The following is a 20355-nucleotide window of genomic DNA, read 5'->3' as shown; positions in this document are numbered from 1 at the left end:
CTTCCTTGTGGAAAAGAAAACAGGGGGGATGCGTCCCATCCTAGACCTAAGGGCCCTGAACAAATATCTGGTCAAAGAAAAGTTCAGGATGCTTTCCCTGGGCACCCTACTTCCCATGATTCAGGAAAACGATTGGCTATGCTCTCTGGACTTGAAGGATGCCTACACACACATCCCGATACTGCCAGCTCACAGACAGTATCTGCGATTTCAGCTGGGCACGCGTCACTTCCAGTACTGTGTGCTACCCTTTGGGCTCGCCTCTGCGCCCAGGGTGTTCACAAAGTGCTTGGCTGTAGTAGCAGCAGCACTTCGCAGGCTGGGGGTGCACGTGTTCCCATATCTCGACGATTGGCTGGTGAAGAACACGTCCGAGGCAGGAGCCCTGCAGTCCATGCAGATGACTATTCGCCTCCTGGAGCTATTGGGGTTTGTGATAAATTACCCAAAGTCCCATCTTCTCCCAGCACAGAGACTCGAATTCATAGGAGCTCTGCTGGATTCTCGGACGGCTCGCGCCTATCTCCCAGAGGCGAGAGCCAACAACTTGTTGACCCTCGTCTCGCGGGTGCGAGCGTCCCAGCAGATCACAGCTCGGCAGATGTTGAGATTGCTGGGCCACATGGCCTCCACAGTTCATGTGACTCCCATGGCCCGCCTTCACATGAGATCTGCTCAATGGACCCTAGCTTCCCAGTGGTTTCAGGCTGCTGGGGATCTAGAAGACGTGATCCACCTGTCCACGAGTTTTCTCGAATCCCTGTATTGGTGGACGATTTGGTCCAATTTGACTCTGGGACGTCCTTTCCAAATTCCTCAGCCACAAAAAGTGCTGACCACGGATGCGTCTCTCCTGGGATGGGGAGCTCATGTCGATGGGCTTCACACCCAAGGAAGCTGGTCCCTCCAGGAACGCGATCTACAGATCAATCTCCTGGAGTTGCGAGCGATCTGGAACGCTCTGAAGGCTTTCAGAGATCGGCTGTCCCACCAAATTATCCAAATTCAGACAGACAACCAGGTTGCCATGTACTACGTCAACAAGCAGGGGGGCACCGGATCTCGCCCCCTGTGTCAGGAAGCCGTCAGCATGTGGCTCTGGGCTCGCCGTCACGGCATGGTGCTCCAAGCCACATATCTGGCAGGCGTAAACAACAGTCTGGCCGACAGACTGAGCAGGATTATGCAACCTCACGAGTGGTCGCTCAACTCCCGAGTGGTGCGCCAGATCTTCCAAGCATGGGGCACCCCCTTGGTGGATCTCTTCGCATCTCGAGCAAACCACAAAGTCCCTCAGTTCTGTTCCAGGCTTCAGGCCCACGGCAGACTGGCATCGGATGCCTTCCTCCTGGATTGGGGGGAGGGCCTGCTGTATGCTTATCCTCCCATTCCTCTGGTGGGGAAGACTTTGTTGAAACTCAAGCAAGACCGAGGCACCATGATTCTGATTGCTCCTTTTTGGCCGCGTCAGATCTGGTTCCCTCTTCTTCTGGAGTTATCCTCCGAAGAACCGTGGAGATTGGAGTGTTTTCCGACCCTCATCACGCAGGACGAAGGGGCTCTTCTGCATCCCAGCCTCCGGTCCCTGGCTCTCACGGCCTGGATGTTGAGAGCGTAGACTTTGCCTCTTTGGGTCTGTCAGAGGGTGTCTCCCGCATCTTGCTTGCTTCCAGGAAAGATTCCACTAAGAGGAGTTACTTTTTTCTATGGAGGAGGTTTGCCGTCTGGTGTGACAGCAAGTCCCTAGATCCTCGCTCTTGTCCTACACAGACCCTGCTTGAATACCTTCTGCACTTGTCTGAGTCTGGTCTCAAGACCAACTTTGTAAGGGTTCACCTTAGTGCAATCAGTGCATACCATTACCATGTGGAAGGTAAGCCGATCTCAGGACAGCCTTTAGTTGTTCGCTTCATGAGAGGTTTGCTTTTGTCAAAGCCCCCTGTCAAGCCTCCTACAGTGTCATGGGATCTCAATGTCGTTCTCACCCAGCTGATGAAACCTCCTTTTGAGCCACTGAACTCCTGCCATCTGAAGTACTTGACCTGGAAGGTCATTTTCTTGGTGGCAGTTACTTCAGCTCGTAGAGTCAGTGAGCTTCAGGCCCTGGTAGCCCAGGCCCCTTACACCAAATTTCATCATAACAGAGTAGTCCTCCGCACTCACCCTAAGTTCCTGCCAAAGGTCGTGTCGGAGTTCCATCTGAACCAGTCAATTGTCTTGCCAACATTCTTTCCCCGTCCTCATTCCTGCCCTGCTGAACGTCAGCTGCACACATTGGACTGCAAGAGAGCATTGGCCTTCTACCTGGAGCGGACACAGCCCAACAGACAGTCCGCCCAATTGTTTGTTTCTTTTGATCCCAATAGGAGGGGAGTGGCTGTGGGGAAACGCACCATATCCAATTGGCTAGCAGATTGCATTTCCTTCACTTATGCCCAGGCGGGGCTGGCTCTTGAGGGTCATGTCACGGCTCATAATGTTAGAGCCATGGCTGCGTCGGTAGCCCACTTGAAGTCAGCCTCTATTGAAGAAATTTGCAAAGCTGCGACGTGGTCATCTGTCCACACATTCACATCTCATTACTGCCTGCAGCAGGATACCCGACGCGACAGTCGGTTCGGGCAGTCAGTTCTTCAGAACCTGTTTGGGCTTTAGGATCCAACTCCACCCCCCGAGGGCCCTGTTTGTCCTGTTCCAGGCTGCACTCTCAGTTAGTTGGTAAATTTTTTAGGTCAATCTCAGTTATGTCCTCGCCGTTGCGAGGCCCAATTGACCGTGGTTGTTGTTTTGAGTGAGCCTGGGGGCTAGGGATACCCCATCAGTGAGAGCAAGCAGCCTGCTTGTCCTCGGAGAAAGCGAATGCTACATACCTGTAGAAGGTATTCTCCGAGGACAGCAGGCTGATTGTTCTCACAAACCCGCCCGCCTCCCCTTTGGAGTTGTGTCTTCCCTTCTCTTGTCTTGCTACATATGAGACTGGCCGGCTCGAGCCGGTTTCGGGCGGGAAGACGGCCGCGCATGCGCGGTGCGCGCGGGCTAGCATAGGACTTTGCTAGTGAAGATTCCGATTGTAGGGGCTGCCGTGGACGTCACCCATCAGTGAGAACAATCAGCCTGCTGTCCTCGGAGAATACCTTCTACAGGTATGTAGCATTCGCTTACTGGAACTGGCAATCGCCAGCACGGTGCTATATAAACCACATTGAGCCTGCAAATAGGTGGGAAAATGTGGGATACAAATGCAACAAATAAAGCAAATTATATGGTGGGTTTGAATGTTTACTTCTATGGTCTGTGTCCTGCAAATGGCAAAAGACAAGTGAAGCTTCAGCAACTCCAGTGTTGTGGATCACTTTATTGTTACGTGCTGGTTTTTTATTTTTTATTTATAACCACTTAAATTTTTACAAGCGATAAAACAACTTGCTGGAAATACAGAGACAGTAATATGTAGGAATTATTTCAATCAGGTAAGTCTATTCTCTTCCTTAGACCACTAAATAGGGAGAGTGAAACAAGATAAGGAGATCAATTAAAAAGTAAACAGAAAAAAACCCCATGGTATTAACCTGATTATCCCCAGATATTACTCGTCTAATTCATTATTCCACATTGATCATCTGGTTGGATTCTTCAAGGCCAATACGGTGTATAGTCAAGTCATTTCATTGAAAAGCATACTTATTGTCCAATATTAGTTAAAAATAATACATCTGATTACATTCTTTCTCTTTTAAAAACCAGAAGTTATTTAACAATACATATACTTAAGTCTCTAATTCAAAATCCCATTGATTAAAGTAATCCCAGTTTTCACAGGCTTCACTCCTTTTAAAGTAATAATTTGAGGAAATATTTCTGAGGAAAACTTTAGGAGTCATACCTGGAGCTCTGGGAAAAACAATAATCTCGATATTAATCATCTATAATAATATTCATTTTATTATTCAAAATTTTTGGTCTATTATCATAACCACTTCTTGCTCCTGTAGAATCATTTGTTATATCAATTTTTTACTGTCAAAGGGTTCAGTTGAATTGTCCATGTAACTCTCTTAATAAAATTATATCTGAAACAAAATTATTTACTGCCACCGTTAGGTCCCGAAGCGCCTTCCAGATGGTATTCAATGTAACCTCCACGGGAGCCAAAAACTCCAAGTTGATTTCTCATAGGTGTTTAGGAGTGGTTCCGCCGATTCGGGTTCTGCTGTAAACGTCCTCCGTTTCAGTATATACCTTTAACTCACTCCTCCACTCCTTTGGACATGGTGGCTGAATAATTCAGGAGCGATGGAGTTGTTTTTTCCAGGTCCAAGAGCGTCGACGCTCCTTCGCCGGCGCTAGTCAAAGGACTCACCAACCCTTTCATCTGTGGGCAGTTCGTCGCGCAGCGGTCCCGCACTTGCTGCTCAGGGGATAAAACGCTGGCCATCGGCGGCTGACCGCTGGTTGTCCCCTTCCTCTCAGTTAAGGTAACTGCAATTGCAGAGAGGAAATTTACGTAAAGAAGACGAAACTTCAGAGGGCAGCTGGGCCGTTGGGCATACGAACTTCAGGTCACCATCTTACCACTCTGCCAGTTTGGGACACTCTTTGTCTGGTTTCTCCTCAGAGGCCTGTCTGATATGGGTAACCCTAGCGCTATAGAAATGCTAAATAGTAGTAGTAGTAACCCTTCAGCATAGCCCTCTAAGTCATTGAAACACACAAGCCCCTCCACCTCTTACAAGGTGGTGTCCCTTCGGAGGAGGTTACCTGCAGCAAGTGAGGGTGCTGTGCAGCTTAGGGGGGAGATGAAGACGTCTTGGTAATGTGAATACTGTCAACAATATCTGGGGGTGGTATGTGGTTATAGCTAAGACTCCATGTTGGCTGGCTCTGTGGTCGACGTAGTGGAGATTTGACAGCTAGCGTTTAAGCATGGGTGACTGGGGCCCACACAGAATGCCAGGCATGGCTCTGTCCACCTTGTTGGGCAGACTGGATGGACCGTGCGGGTCTTTATTTGCTGTCATTTACTGTGTTACTGTGTGTTATTACTTTCTATGGATAGACACCAAGCTGTTTTTGTTTGGAATTTTTGTTTGTTTTCAACAAACGCTGTTAATAGTGGTCGCTCTTCTTAAAGAATACGTACTGTGTGCACATAGTGGACTAGATTCATAGGGGCACCAAAAAAAATGTTTACTGAACACTATTCTATAAACGATGCTCCAAGTTGGGGGAAGTTTATAGACTAGCATAGAGCACTGGGATCCGCAGCCAGCTTTGGGGGTGTGGATTTATATCAGCTGAAACCTGGTATAAATCTTGAGTTTGTTGGTTTGTTTGGTTTTTCACTCTGTTAGTTTCTGGGGGAAAATAAGTGAGATTCTGTTCAGTAAAATCAGTTTAAGTCAAAAAGGGGTACTAAATATACAGCATTCTGCAAAGCTTCACATTTCTGGAACAATGGTGCCATCTTGTGGCCTTGCTTTTAGGTATTTTTCTGAAAAGAGCTTTTTCACACAGCTGTAATGTCCAGTTTAAGTTTTGCTCATCTTTATGGTTGTAACCCTGGCCCCAGTAATGTGGAGGAGCATAATTGAATGGGGCGCCCAAGTTTTCATGAGGGCGTCCTCGCAGGACGGCCCCGCAAAGGGGCAGGGGAACCCGTATTATCGAAACAAGATGGGCGTCTATCTTTTGTTTCAATAATATGGTCGGGCCGCCCAAATCTCAACATTTAGGTCGACCTTAGAGATGGTCAACCTAATTGTTGAGATGGTCGTCCCCGGTTTTCGGCCTAATGGAAACCAAGGACGCCCTTCTCAAAAATGACCAAATCCAAGCCCTTTGGTCGTGGGAGGAGCCAGAATTAATAGTGCATTGGTCCCTGTGACATGCCAGGACACCAACTGGGCACCCTAGGGGGCACTGCAGTGGACTTCACAAATTGCCCCCAGGTGCATAGCTCCCTTACCTTGGGTGCTGAGCCCCCCCCCCCCCCCCAAAAAAAAAAAAAAAAACACTCCCCACAACTGTACACCACTACCATAGCCCTAAGGGGTGAAGGGGGGCACCTACATGTGGGTACAGTGGATTTTGGGTGGGTTTTGGAGGGCTCCCATTTACCACCACAAGTGTAACAGGTGGGGGGGATGGGCCTGGATCCGCCTGTCTGAAGTGCACTGCACCCACTAAAACTGCTCCAGGGACCTGCAATTAAATTTGCTGATGACACAAAGTTATTGAAAGTCATTAACTTGCGAGAGGATTGTGAAAAATTACAGAAGGACCTTACGAGACTGGGAGACTGGGCGGCTAAATGGCAGATGAGGTTTAATGTGAACAAGTGCAAGGTGATGCATGTGGGAAAAAAGAACCTGAATTATAGTTACGTCATGCAAGATTCCACGTTAGGAGTTACGGACCAAGAAAGGGATCTGGGTGTCGTCGTCAATAATACACTGAACCCTTCTGCTCTGTGCTGCTGCGGCTAGGAAAGCGAATAGAATGTTGGGTATAATTAGGAAAGGTATGGAGAGTAGGTGTGAGGATGTTATAATGCCATTGTATCGCTCCATGGTGAGTATTGTGTTCAATTCTGGTCGCCGCATCTCAAGAAAGATATAGTAGAACTGGAAAAGGTGCAGCGAAGGGCGACAAAAATGATCGCGGGGATGGGACGACTTCCCTATGAAGAAAGACTAAGGAGGCTAGGGCTTTTCAGCTTGGAGAAGAGACTGCTGAGGGGAGACATGATAGAGGTATATAAAATAATGAGTGGAGTGGAACAGGTGGATGTGAAGCGTCTGTTCACACTTCCCAAAACTACTAGGACTAGGGGGCATGCGATGAAACTACAGTGTAGTAAATTTAAAACAAATAGGAGAAAGTTTTTCTTCACCCAACGCATAATTAAACTCTGGAATTCGTTGCCGGAGAACGTAGTGAAGGCGGTTGGCTTGGCAGAGTTTAAAAAGGGGTTGGACGGTTTCCTAAAGGACAAGTCCATAGACCGCTACTAAATGGACTTGGGAAAAATCCACAATTTTGGGAATAACACATGTATAAACTGTTTGTACGTTTGGGTAGCTTGCCAGGTGCCCTTGACCTGGATTGGCCACTGCCGGGGACAGGATGCTGGGCTCGATGGACCTTTGGTCTTTTTCCAGTATGGCATTACTTATGTACTTCTGTGATGGAGCTGGGTATGACATTTGAGGCTGGGAAATTTTTTTTTTTTTGGGGTGGGTGGGGTTGGTGACCACTGGGGGAGTAAGGGGAGGTCATCCCCGATTTCCCTCCAGTGGTCATATGGTCAGCTCGGGCACCTTTTCACGGCTTGGTCACAAGAAAAAATGGGCCAAGTAAAGTCGGCCAAGGGCTCGTCAGGGATGCCTTTCTTTTTTCCATTATCGACCTGAGGACACCCATCTCTTAATCACGCCCCAGTCCCGCCTTCACTACGGTGCCGACCCCCCCCCCCCCCCCCCCCCCCCCGTGAACTTTGGTCGTCCCTGTGACGGGAAGCAGTTGAGGATGCCCATAATTGGCTTTCGATTATGCCGATTCGGGCGACCCTGAGAGAAGGACGCCTATCTCCCGATTTGTGTCGGAATATGGGCACCCTTCTCTTTCGAAAATAAGCCTGATAGTGTCTCAGGTACCAGTCTTACTCCCGGTAGAGCGTACACCAGGTCAAGCAACACAATTTGTTTCAGTTTAAGGTGCAGGCTGGGGCTGGGGGGGAGGGGGGTGGTTTATCCCACCCGAGGTCTATATCATGAGACAGAAATGAAGATCCCCACGCACATGAGTAAACTTTAACAGCTTTTACTGAACCAGATAAATTAACTTTCAATTAAATGTGAACTTGAAGAATTTCAAGATTGTCTAATACACAATTGCATAAGGAAATAATTTCTTCACTTAACCTAGTGGGAGCAGAAAGTTATTCCCTTACATTGCAGTAGTATTGAGTTTGTTCTGTCCTGGACCAGGTGGGTTGTTCAAACAAGCTTACACAGGATCCTGTCAATTTTCTTCTTTTTCAGATCCTCCTGGAACCAGATTGCCATCTGTCTCTCACTTTCTCCTCCCTGGGGTGTCTTCTCCCAACAGAGTACTGATAGAAAAATGAACTTGCAGAATTATTGTTAGTAATATATAATTTATCTTTAACATGAAACATGGTACCGGAAAATTGGAGGGTGGCCAATGTAAAGCCGATTTTTTTTGAAAAATATTCCAGAGGTGATCGGGAAATTGTAGACCGGTGAGCTTGACAGTGATGCCTGGACAAAATGGTAGAGATTATTATAAAGAACAAAATTACAGAGCATATTCAAAAGCATGGATTAATGAGACAAAGCCAACATGGATTTAGTGAAGGGTAATCTTGCCTCACCAATCTATTACATTTCTTTGAAGGGGTGAACAAACGTGGATAAAGGTGAGCCGGTCGATACTGTGCATCTGGATTTTCAAAAAGCATTTGACAAAGTACCTCATGAAAGACTCCAGAGGAAATTGGAGAGTCATGGGATAGGAGGTAGTGTTCTATTGCGGATTAAAAACCGGTATTTTCAATGAAGAAGGGTAGTTAGTGTGGTTCCCCATGGGGTCTGTGCTGGGGCCGCTGCTTTTTAACATATTTGTAAGTGATCTAGATATGGGAGTATCCAGTGAGGTAATTAAATTTGCTGATGACACAAAGTTATTCAAAGTTGTTAAATCGCGGGAGAATTGTGAAAAATTACAAGAAGACCTTACGAGACTGGGAGACTGGGCATCCAAATGGCAGATGACGTTTAATGTGAGCAAGTGCAAAGTGATGCATATGGGAAAGAGGACCCGAACTATAGCTACATGATGCAAGGTTCCACGTTAGGAGTCAACCACCAGGAAAGGGATCTAGGTGTCATCGTCGATGATACGTTGAAACCCTCTGCTCGATGTGCGGCGGATAAGAAAGGAAATAGAATGTTAGATATTATTAGGAAAGGAATGGGAAACAAAACTGAGGACGTTATATTGCCTTTGTATAGCTCTATGGTGCGACCTCACCTCGAATAAAGTGTGTTCTGGTCACCACATCTCAAAAAATATATAGTGGAATTAGAAAAGGAACAGAGAAGGGTGACGAAAATGATAAAGAGGATGGTACGACTTCCCTATGAGGAGAGCTAAAGCAGCTAGTGCTCTTCAGCTTGGAGAAAAGATGGCTGAGGGGAGATATGATAGAGGTCTATAAAATAATCAGTGGAGTGGAACAGACGTGAATCGCTTGTTTACTCTTTCCAAAAATACTAGGACTAGGGGGCACGCAATGAAGCTACAAAGTAGTAAATTTAAAACAACGTGTATTTAAACTTTTGAATACTTTGCTGGAGAATGTTGTAAAAGCAGTTAGCTTAGTGGGGTTTAAAAAAGGTTTGGATAGATTCCTAAAGGAAAAATCCATAAGCCATTATTAAAATGGAGATAGGGAGAATCCACTTCTTATTTCTAGGATAAGCAGCATAAATTGTATTGTACTGTTTTGGGATCTTGCCAGTTACTCGTAACCTGGATTGGCCACTGGAAACAGGACGCTGGGCTTGATGGACCTTCAGTCTGTCCCAGTATGGCAGTAATGAGTATTGTGTTCAGTTCTGGTCGCCACATCTCAAAAAAAGATATAGCAGAATTAGAAAAGGTTCAAAGAAGAGCAACCAAAATGATAAATGGGATGCAATGCCTCTCATATGAGGACAGACTAAAGAGGTTAGAGCTGTTCAGCTTGGAAAAGAGACTGATGAGGGGAGGTATGATTGAGGTCTACAAAATCCTGAGTGATGTAGAACGAAGTGAATCGATTTCCCCCCACCCCCCCACCCCCGGAGGAAAAATACATAGTCTGCTATTGAGACAGATATGAGGAAGCTACGGGACTAAACTTCAATAGCTTTTACTGAACTAAACTGTTAGATAAACTGTCAATTAAATTGTACTTGATGAATTTCAATATTGTCCAATATATACAGTTCCACATATATAAATCCACATATGTTACCAGTTTCTCATACATTGCATGCAGCTATGGAACGCACTACCGATGGCCATAAAAACAACGCAAGACCTAACCATCTTCCGAAAGCTACTGAAAACAGATCTTTTCAAGAAGGCATACCATAAACATTCATCTTAAATACTAAAAAAAAAAAACACTATACAAAACCGAACTCTTATCACGATTGATTAAACTCTCTGATATTAATGATCAAGTAATACCACTTTAAACCTTATGTTGAATAGGGTCTCTCTATAGTCGACGACCTAATGTACGTTACAATCCAATCTGTTACTCAGGACCTTAACGCAGTACCATAATGTATTCTTCTTTACCATGTATGTATGCACATGATGTATATATACACCATGATATGTTCCATTTATGTTATGTTACATGTCTGTTACCATGTATGTATACACCTTAACGCAATACTATTTGTAATGCTGTTACCCGGAAATGGCAACCGCCATTACGGCAAATATAAGCCACATTGAGCCTGCAAATTGGTGGGAAAATGTGGGATATAGAAATGCTACAAATAAATAAATACTTTTTCCACTTAACCTAGTGAGAGCAGAAAGTTGTTCTCTTAGATTGGGTTTGCCCTGTCCTGGACTAGTTTCTTCTTTTCAGAACCTCTTGGGACCAAACTGTTGTCCTTCCTGATATTTTTTCACTCTTTCTCCAGCACTGAGTGGGAGGCTCTCCTCCTGGTGTGTCTTCTCTCATTGCATAACACGCTCTTACCACTCCTTGCCACATTGGGTCTCAGTGTGGGACGTGTAACCAAAGACCCTCGGTATGCTCTCTTTTTCCTTTTAATTTCCCCGTTCTGCCTCTTTAAAGCTGGGCTGATCACTCTCCCCATACTCTCTTTCCTTCAAGATTACTTGAATCTCATGACTCCCAGAAAATCAGAATGCTGTTGCACTTTGTATATTTCTGCATATGAGAGAGACTACAGAATTTTCTGTACACTGTTTCCTAGCTGCCCTGTGACTGGGACATATTGTAAAGACCCACTTGTGAAGCAATTTGAGCTGGTCCTGCTTTTATTTTGAGCTCACTTGTACATGCCTGAATGAGTAAGGATGCCATTCTCTTTGTGAACAGAAGCTGCTTTGGTTTTGTGTCTCTCCCATTTATCCTCTCTTTGCAGGTACGTTTCACCAGATCAGGTGAAGGCAGGGCCTGCAAAGATCTCCTTAGGCAGTGGACAGAGTGCCCCTTCAGAAGGGAAACCACTTCGGTCTGTTTTGGAAGAATCCCAGTCTGCAGGGGGTCCTCATGGCCAGGTAAACTGAAGATCTCATAACCAGGGACTATGGGGAGGAAGACCATTAGTGCTGTGATTCTCTTGTTCTTTGTAGTGGAGAGAGGATGTCACTTGTCCCTTACTTTACAGATGGGGAGCCAGTCACAAGCCCGTCTGCAGCAGCACCGTAGCTCCCAGCAGCAGCAACCACCACCACTGACAGTCAGCAAAAAAGCCAGCCTTGACCTGCTGGCAGACATTGGGGGAGATCCTTTTGCTGCCCCCCAGCCTGCACAGCAAGTCTTTGGGGCATTCCCTGCATTTGGGGGTGAGTGCCTTGCTTAGACTAAATTGTTTTAGATATTTACTATACCACCTTTATTAGGAACCATAACAAAGCTGTTTACAAACTTAAATCAGAAACTAGTAGGGCAGAATTCCATAATCAAATAGGACAAGAAAATGGAAGGCCAGACAGAATAGCGTTAAGGAAGAGCAAAGGTCAGCTTCATTAGGTCCAAGTCTACCTCTCGATTCATTGGACCCATCAGATTGGCCCTGTCACGTACCAACTAAAACCACCAGCTAACCTCTGTGACTCCGACCCCGATGGACTTACTGGAGTGGCCTGTGCGATGGTGTCCTCCCGGCGTTCCGCATTTGTGCACACCCTCCTAGGGTACTCGCTGCAGCCCACTGGGTTTAGAGCAAGCTTCTTGCTGTACCCAGCTCCTGTCTTACTACTTCTCCTTTGGCTTCAGAGGTGACCTGTCTGCTGTAGTCGAGACCCCGGCTTCACCTATAGGGCTCACCACCCAGGATCACAACAGAGTCAATATCCAGCTGGCGGGTGGTGAGCATTTTGACTGCCCTAGCCAACAGCTTCCCGAATTTATTCCCAAATTTATGAAACTTATACTTTCTATAAATAGTCATTTTAATGTCCCATGCACATAAACGAGAGTTTAGAGCAGTGCGAATAGACCCAAAGTTTCATAGTTAGGTGTTGTGGGGGTATGAACATAAATTCTTCTCACCTTTTGCAACACTTTCTCCAAGACCACTATACTTTGCAGAACGTTTTGTTGCATGCGCTGACATAAGCTATCAAATCTCCCCACAGGACCACTTTGACTGTTTCCCAAAACATAGGGTCATCCATATGTTGTTGATTTATTGTGAGAGAAATCCTCCCATTTCTCTTCCATTTCTGCAATAGGTATGTAGAGAAGTCCTCATTGGTAAATAGATTAGAGGGAAATCTCAAGTGACTCCATTGATGAGCGTCTAAGGCTAAGCCAACCCAAATCATAGAATAGTCTGAAATTTCCTCAGGTCCAATGGCTGCAGACTGAACCACAGGAAAAGAAGTATCAGTAATAAATATGTAGTCTAACTGAGAACAAGTTCCGTGGGCTCTGAACACAGTATTATTTCATCTGGATGTGAAAATAAGTCAACTAGGGACAAGGATTTACAAAAATATAGTAAGCGAGGTGGAGCCTTGGAAGGGGGACCCACTGCTTTTCTATTTAGTTGTGAATCTAGGACCAAATTAAAGTCTCCTTCAACTAGTAAGGGGCCTTGAACATGATGATGTAAATCAATCAAAGATCTATGAAAAGAAGGGCCATAATGATTGGGACCATAAGCGTTTAGGAGATGCCATGTTTGGCCCTGTACGGCCAACTTAACCAATAAAAACCAACCCTCCCCATCTTTGGCTACTAGAACCATCTTGTAGGCCAAGTCTTCCTGACCAGGATCGCTTCCCCTCCCCTTCTATGCCCTGTGGAGGAATAGCAGATCTCTCACACCCATATCATAGCTTTTGGGTAATCTAGTTTCCTGATGACACACTATATCAGCGTGATGCCTGTTAAGGGCTTTAAGAATTTTTTTCTGTATTTTACTGGCGAGGTAATGCCTGCCACATTCCATGATATTAACCTAGGCATGTGTGCAGTAGCGAAAGAGTTGTTTTAAAATAGACAGCCAGAAGTAGAGAAGAACATAGAAATAGAAACATAGCAATCCCAGGGCAGTGACAGCAACAGAAATCCCTATTGATGATGATAAGTGAAACAGCTAAGCATATTACATATCCCCCTAGAGCAACATACAGTGATACGATATCATCCCCTAACCCATCTCCATGAAGTAATTTGAAATGCTCTCCAGGCTCAAAGAAGATACATTTAATGCATTTGGGCCCTCGCCCTCCCCCACTGTAACTGAAAGAAACATTAGAAACAGAATTCTATCAACCAGTTGAGCAGAGTATCAAAAGACAGTATTACCCAAATGTGGAAACAGCAGATTGCAAAGGCAAAGTCTGAGAAGTCTGAACTGCAAGAACGCTTGTAGGGCGTCATTCAATCCAATTAACCAAGAATGATGGTACCAAAAGTCGTCCCTCTGGTGACGTTTGACTGGACAGAGTTGCCACAAAATCTTGTGCTGCTGCCACAGTGCTTCCAAATGCCATTACTGTAGATTTTTAAAATTGCAGGATAGACCAGCATAAAGTGATGTTGCTTTTCAGCCAAAAGCTGACGGTGGAGAAAATTTTTACCATCTATCCAACAGATCTGTCAAGTAATCTTGGAAATTTTTTATGGTACTCCATCATAAGACAAGTCATTCCATCTCGCCTTATAATGGCACAAAATATCCGTTTTATTTATATAGTTCATCATCTTTGCAATAATCACTCAAATGTTTACGGCCCATGCAGTGCGCATATTCAATACAAAAGGTGCCAAATTTTCCTTTTGGCCCAACTCCTCCTAGAGCTGTGTCTCCAACATGTGGATAAGTTGATGATCAGGGACTGTTTCACGAAAGCCAACAAATCACAGATCGTTCCTGTGTGAATGATTATCCAAGTAATCTGTTTTGGCAGCATAATCTTATGGTGTGTGGTTTCCAACAAAAGTGTCTCCAAGGATGCCATCTGTCCTGATATCTTGGCTAAACAGGGATCTAGAGCCTGCACCACTGCTGTAATAAGTTGTGCAATATGTTCCTCCGTTAATGGCAGAGTTGGGGTGGCCGCCTCCGCTGTATTTTCAGCTGGGTGCAGTTTCTCTTTCTCTTTTTTTTTTTTTTTTTTTTCTGTTTTAGAAGCTATAGATGCACCTGATTTAGTAACAGATCTGTCCATAACATGTCCTTGCAGTAAGAGAATGCAAAATTTGTCATTTCAACCAGTCGAAGCCATCAAGAAAAGTGGGAAAGACCAAGGGTCCTGGAGCAAAGCTGGAGCACAACCTGCTTCCCTTACTGCATCATGTGATCTTCCCTCCCATATTTTACATATTCTCAGTCTATTACCAAAAATCCAATAAGGGACCATCTTCAGTTCATGGCTTAAACCTGAACTTGAACCTTAGCCAAAAGAAAAAAAGCTAAGAAGTCAAATGTAGTAACTTGGGTAAAAAAAAATGTTCTCTCTAAATGGGCTTCTGCTGGATGTTTGTAACTTCTCCGTGTAAGCTAGCACAGAGATCACAGGGACTGTTAACAGCCACTAATAATACACATTGAAGATGCTTGACTCGGGGGCTCATTTTCAAAGCACTTAGACTTACAAAAATAAAATTGTGTGTATATATATTTATCATATGATGGACCAGGCAGGAGCAAGTGGCATCACTCCAGCCTCATTTAAGGTATGGGGTCTGGGCAAGGGGATGGGGGGAGGTCTCACTGGAGGCCAGGGAGAGTTTATTTTCTTAAATTTGAGTCCGGGGAGGGGGGAGGTGTGCCACTGAACAGTGAATTTTGGGGGGGGGGGGGGGGAGGAGGGACCACTAGACTACCTAGGTATTTTATTTTAAATATCAGTGGGATGGGCACTGGTTTACCAGGGACCATTGCAGAAAGCAATTTGGGGAAGAGTGATCAGGTTGGAAGGAGAAGGGGGTGCTGCTAGATACAACTCCTCTCAGCTAACCCTTGTACACTACCCTGAACCTGATTAAAAGCTTCCCATGCGCAAAATGCTTAAAAAAAAAAAAAAAAGACTGAAACTTTCTGCATTGCTCGGTTTGTAAAACCACATTAAACCCATGGGAATGCTTTCTGCGTTGGACCCATAAGTTGGGAAAGAGGGACAATAATGGCAGAAGACAGGAGAGTGAGAACGAGATAGAGGTCTGAAAGAGCTGAGTGATTACAGAACCACCATAGGGAAGGTGAAAGTTGAAACTGGGCTGCACCCTTGGCTGTTTCAAGTTCCAGTCATACAGTGAAATGGAGAATAGTGGAATTTTCTTTGGGGAAAACTTTACAGTGTTTTTGTTTTATTTAGTATTTAATATAAGCATGCGTTTTCTTCCCTTTCCAACTTTAGGTCATGCAGCAGCACATTTTGCCAACTTTGATGCCTTCGCTGGCCCTGCAACATCCGCATTTGGAGGATCTACAGTGACAGCAGCTACCCAGGTCTCCTTCCCACCTCATGCCAACACCACAGGTACACTTCCCTCAGTTACAGCAGCTAATGGTTTGCTTGTATTTGGGGGAGCGGGATGTGCTTTTTCTTTGTTTTATCTGCTATTTTTGTGTAATGTTACTTTTATTTTTCTTTCCTGACCCTTTAACCACGCCCACCCTCATCTCCCAGGCAGTCGGAGTATTGGGAACAGTTACAGCTTTGGTAAGTATTTTTTTTTTTTCAGAGAGGAGATTTTGACAGTTGTTTTTTTTCTTGCTGTTACCTTTCTTGATCCCTTTGCAACTTTCTTGCACTCTGGTCTTGTTTACTTAACCTTGAAGAAAATTAGCCAGAAAGTCCAGCTTTCTGTAGATCCCCCCTCCCCCCCCCCTCCCCAATATTTGTCTCCAAAATGTTTTGCACTGCCTAAGGTGGGGCTTCTCAACCTTCTCCTAGTGGAACAGCTTGCCAGTCAACTTTTGAGGATCACCACAATGAATATGCACGAGACAGATTCGTTTCATTAGGCATTCTTTTATAGAGCATAAGAACATAAGCATCGCTATACTAGGACAGACCAAAGGTCCATCAAGCCCAGCATCCTGTTTCCAACTGTGATCAAACTACCTGGCAAGATCTCAGAACAGTAAAACAGATTTTGTGCTGCTTATCTTATAAATAAACAGTGAATTTTCCCAAGTCCATCTTAATAATGGCTTATGGGATTTTCTTTTAGGAAATTATCCAAACCTTTTTTTAAAACCCCACTAAGCTAACAGCTTTTACCATATACTCTAGCAATGAATTCCAGAGTTTAATTACATGTTGAGTGAAGAAATATTTTATCCAGTTTGTTTTAAATTTACTATTTAGTAACTTCATTGCATGCCCCCTAGTCCTAGTATTTTTGGAAAGAGTGAACAAGCGATTCATGTCTACCTGTTCCATTCCACTCTGTATTTTATAGACCTCTATCATATCTCTCCTCAGCTGTCTCTTCTCCAAACTGAGGAGCCCTAGCCGCTTATTTTTTCCTCATAAGGAAGCCGTCCCATCCCATTTATCATTTTCATCGCCCTTCTCGGTACCTTTTCTAATTCCACTATATCTGTTTTTGAGATGCAGTGACCAGAATTGCACAAAGTATTCAAGGTACAGTTGCACCATGAAGTCCCGTAGGAAAACCATAGCTTTCTAGAGGCCAGTAACTTTTTTTTTTTTTTTTTTTTTTTTGGGGGGGGGGGGGAGGGGTGGTAAGGATTAAGCAATCACTAACATTGCTGCCAAGATTTCCAGTTGACCTTCCTGCATATCTAGTAGGATGTTCTATTATGTCGCTTTCATTCTACCCCTGTTGCCATGTTAAATATTTTCTATAATCTGTTTTTCTGTTTACTTATGTTAATGCTTTATAACTATTCATTTTATTATTTTTACTAAATTTATTTGTATTTGCTTTGAGATAGATTGTTGGAATGTGATGTATTTGATTTGATTGATTATGTGCCAAGTCACATTTATTTGACTTCCCCGGTGCCTTAATGTTAGAGTATATAGCTGCGATACTTGACTCTTACTATTAATGCTTATCTCGCCCTTTGGCCTTCAGCAACTCCCCTAACCTCTTTCTACTTTCACATAGAAAACTCTTGGAGGTGAAGACCTTCAAACAATGTGATGTATATAATTCTGAGAACATTTGTGAACCCCAAGTATAATAATGGGAATTACAAGTTCTTTGTAGGTCTGCAGAGGTGGGGGAACACTGAAATCCCACAAAAAAAATAACAGAAAAACAAAATGAGTGGGAAGTAGATCAGGCTAACCAGGAACAAATGAGGAGACTTCAATTGATGGTGGACAGTTTATTACTGAAGACTCGACACAGTACCATGGTTTGGCAGTTCGCCTTCTTCAGGAGTCTTTATATAAAATACATAAACCATCAAATGGTCAATAACTGTTGGTACAGAAAGATGAAGAAATATGGTCTTTAAAAAAAAGCCTTTTTATAAAGGTCTGTGGATTCTGAGTTAGATGAGCTGTCTGTGCTACGGTTATTGACCGTTTGATGGTTTTACGTATTTTATATAAAGACTCCTGAAGCAAATGAACTGCCGAAACATGGTACTGTGTCAACTGTCTACCATCAAGTGAAGTCTCCTCATTTGTTCCTGGTTAGCCTGGTCTATTTCCCACTCATTTTCTTTTTCAATTACAAATTCTTACCATGATACTCATGTTTTAATTGAATCCAACCTTTAGGCAGTGAAAGGAGTATAAGTTAAACAATTTTGTGTTTCTTGCGACACACCAATGTACAAAGTAAGAACAATAAGATTAACTCGGAATGTATATGTTGAATAGTAGCTTCACCCCTAGCTTCCATAACATTGTTAGGGGTGTAGTTATTAATGTGGGCTACAGTTAAAATGTGTTACTTTGCCACTAACACGTTCTATTTTAGCACAGGTCCTATTTTATACTATGAGACCTAATTACTAGTAACAGGAGTTAACAGTAAAATAACCTGTTTTAACTGTGGCCTACATTGATAACTTCCCCCTTAATTGACTAATTAAAATAAGGTACTTAAATAATTGGGTAACAAACCACCCTGCAGAGTAAATCTGCATGTCTGAATTTGAGCAGCATGGTTTATATAAAGGGCCAAAATATTGAGTTTGGTACTTACCATAAAAGTTTCTGGGAAATAATCATTCCATGATCAAAAATACTTGTCAAAAGACCTGTGAAAGACTAGTTCATGTTTAACTGTCTAGGCAGGAATATAAGACTTCTTCTAAACATGTGGAGGTCTACTGTCAGACATACAAATGACTAAAGTGATTATATCCAGGAGCAGTTGCCCTGCTAAAATCACCCCAAATGCAAACTGGAAAATCCATGAAATTTCAAAGAGCCCTAGACTAATATCTAAAGGTATCCTGCCTCTTTCATTGCGGCTGATGTGAGGGTTCACGTGTCAACCAGCAGAAAAAAAACGAATGGGAACGGTGTTCCCTGAGAGGTGAGCTAGGAAGAAACCACAGCTGTCTGTCACAATGAAACCCAGTACCCATATGAATAGCCATACTGGGTCAGACCAATGGTCCATCTAGTCCAGTATCCTGTTTCCAACAGTGGCCATTCCAGGTCACAAGTACCTGGTAGAAGCCCAAATAGTAGCAACATTCTGAGGAAGAAGGGCAACCTTCGAAAGCTAATCAAGAAATGTATTAAGTTATGTCCAATAAAAAAGGTATCATCTTATTTTCTTTTCCATGTTTTATTTTGTTTGATTTCTATTGATAACCACATTGAGTGGAACATCTTCTTGGTTGTGTTTTTTGCGTGATTCTTCAGTGTTAGGTGACAATGGTAACTCCAAGAATTTTTAGGGTGTCTGAAATTGGGAGTTTCAGTGTTTGGTGTGTTAATGGTGGTGAATTTGTTCGTGTTATATTGAGAAGTGAGTATTAGGCATTGGGTTTTTTCTGCATTGAGTTTTAACTGGAATGCGTCTGCCCATGAATGCATGATATGTAGACTCTGGTTGATGTCATTGGAGATTTCCTTTAAATCTTGTTTAAATGGGATGTAGATCGTTACGTCGTCTGCGTATATGTATGGGTTGAGGTTTTGGTTTGATGATAGTTTGGCCAAGGATATCGTCATTAAGTTGAATAAGGTCGGTGAGAGGGGGGATCCTTGTGGAACTCCGCATTCAGGTGTCCATGTGGCTGATGTGGTCAAATTGGATGTTACTTGGTATGATTGTGTGGTTAGGAATCCCTTGAACCAATTGAGAACATTGCCTCCAATTCCGAAGTACTCTAGGATATGTAGTAGTATTCCATGATCAACCATGTCGAAGGCGCTGGACATTTCAAATTTTTGGAGTAGTATGTTCTTGCCAGTTGCAATCAATTGTTTGAATTTAGTCATAAGGGTAACTAGTACTGTTTCAGTACTGTGGTTAGACCGAAATCCTGACTGTGAGTCGTGAAGTATTGAGAATTTTAACAGGTTACAGATCACTAACAGTAAATCTACAATTTCATGTTTGAGTTCTTTCAGTACCCTAGGTTGCATCCCATCCAGTCCAAATGATATACTACTCTTTAATTTGTCAGTTTGGCTCAGTACATCTTCCAGGTTCACCGAGATTTTTCAGTTCCTCCTCCTTGTCACCCTTGAAAACATTTCTGGTACAGATAGATTGACGCTCCACTTGTTCAGCATTGCATAAAATTTCAACATGAATTCCACAAATGAGATGTTGGGTTTTTGATCAGTTGCAAGAAGGTGGGCGTGGAGGGGATATTTAAAAAAAATGTTGAAACAGTGAGAACAACTGAAGACAGTAGAACCTTTGGATTTAAATGCGTCAGTTGAGTGGCAGGCATTTTATTGATGTATGTGCCTTTAATTTTGGGCCTGTACTGGATTGGTTGGTCCCTGAAAGCGTTTGTTTAAATTTTGGTTGCCATTTTGAGAAGATTTAGTAGTGTGGTTCCACCTCCTGAAGCATTGAGCAGTGTTTTCGTGAAACAAGAGGCCCATTTTGGGGTATTTTGAACTGTTGGTGTGTGATATGAGGAGCAGTATGTAGAA

At 43.7% G+C, this 20355-nt stretch overlaps 1 protein-coding gene across 2 annotated transcripts in view; it reads left to right on the top strand.

Annotated features, from left to right (window-relative positions):
• Window positions 1–20355, top strand: part of AGFG2 (ArfGAP with FG repeats 2) — a 103786-nt gene that overhangs the window by 22831 nt on the left and 60600 nt on the right. For both annotated transcript variants that reach the window (XM_030187295.1, XM_030187294.1), the window contains exons 4-7: window positions 11202–11337; window positions 11448–11625; window positions 15655–15777; window positions 15928–15960. In XM_030187295.1, coding sequence (XP_030043155.1) covers window positions 11202–11337; window positions 11448–11625; window positions 15655–15777; window positions 15928–15960 — 470 coding nt within the window. The remainder of the gene's footprint in view (window positions 1–11201; window positions 11338–11447; window positions 11626–15654; window positions 15778–15927; window positions 15961–20355) is intronic.

Source organism: Microcaecilia unicolor, chromosome 14 (genome assembly GCF_901765095.1).
Source record: "Microcaecilia unicolor chromosome 14, aMicUni1.1, whole genome shotgun sequence".
Taxonomy (NCBI): Eukaryota; Metazoa; Chordata; class Amphibia; order Gymnophiona; family Siphonopidae; genus Microcaecilia; species Microcaecilia unicolor.
Note: the sequence above shows the minus strand (reverse complement) of the source record. Positions and strands in the feature narration are given on the sequence as shown.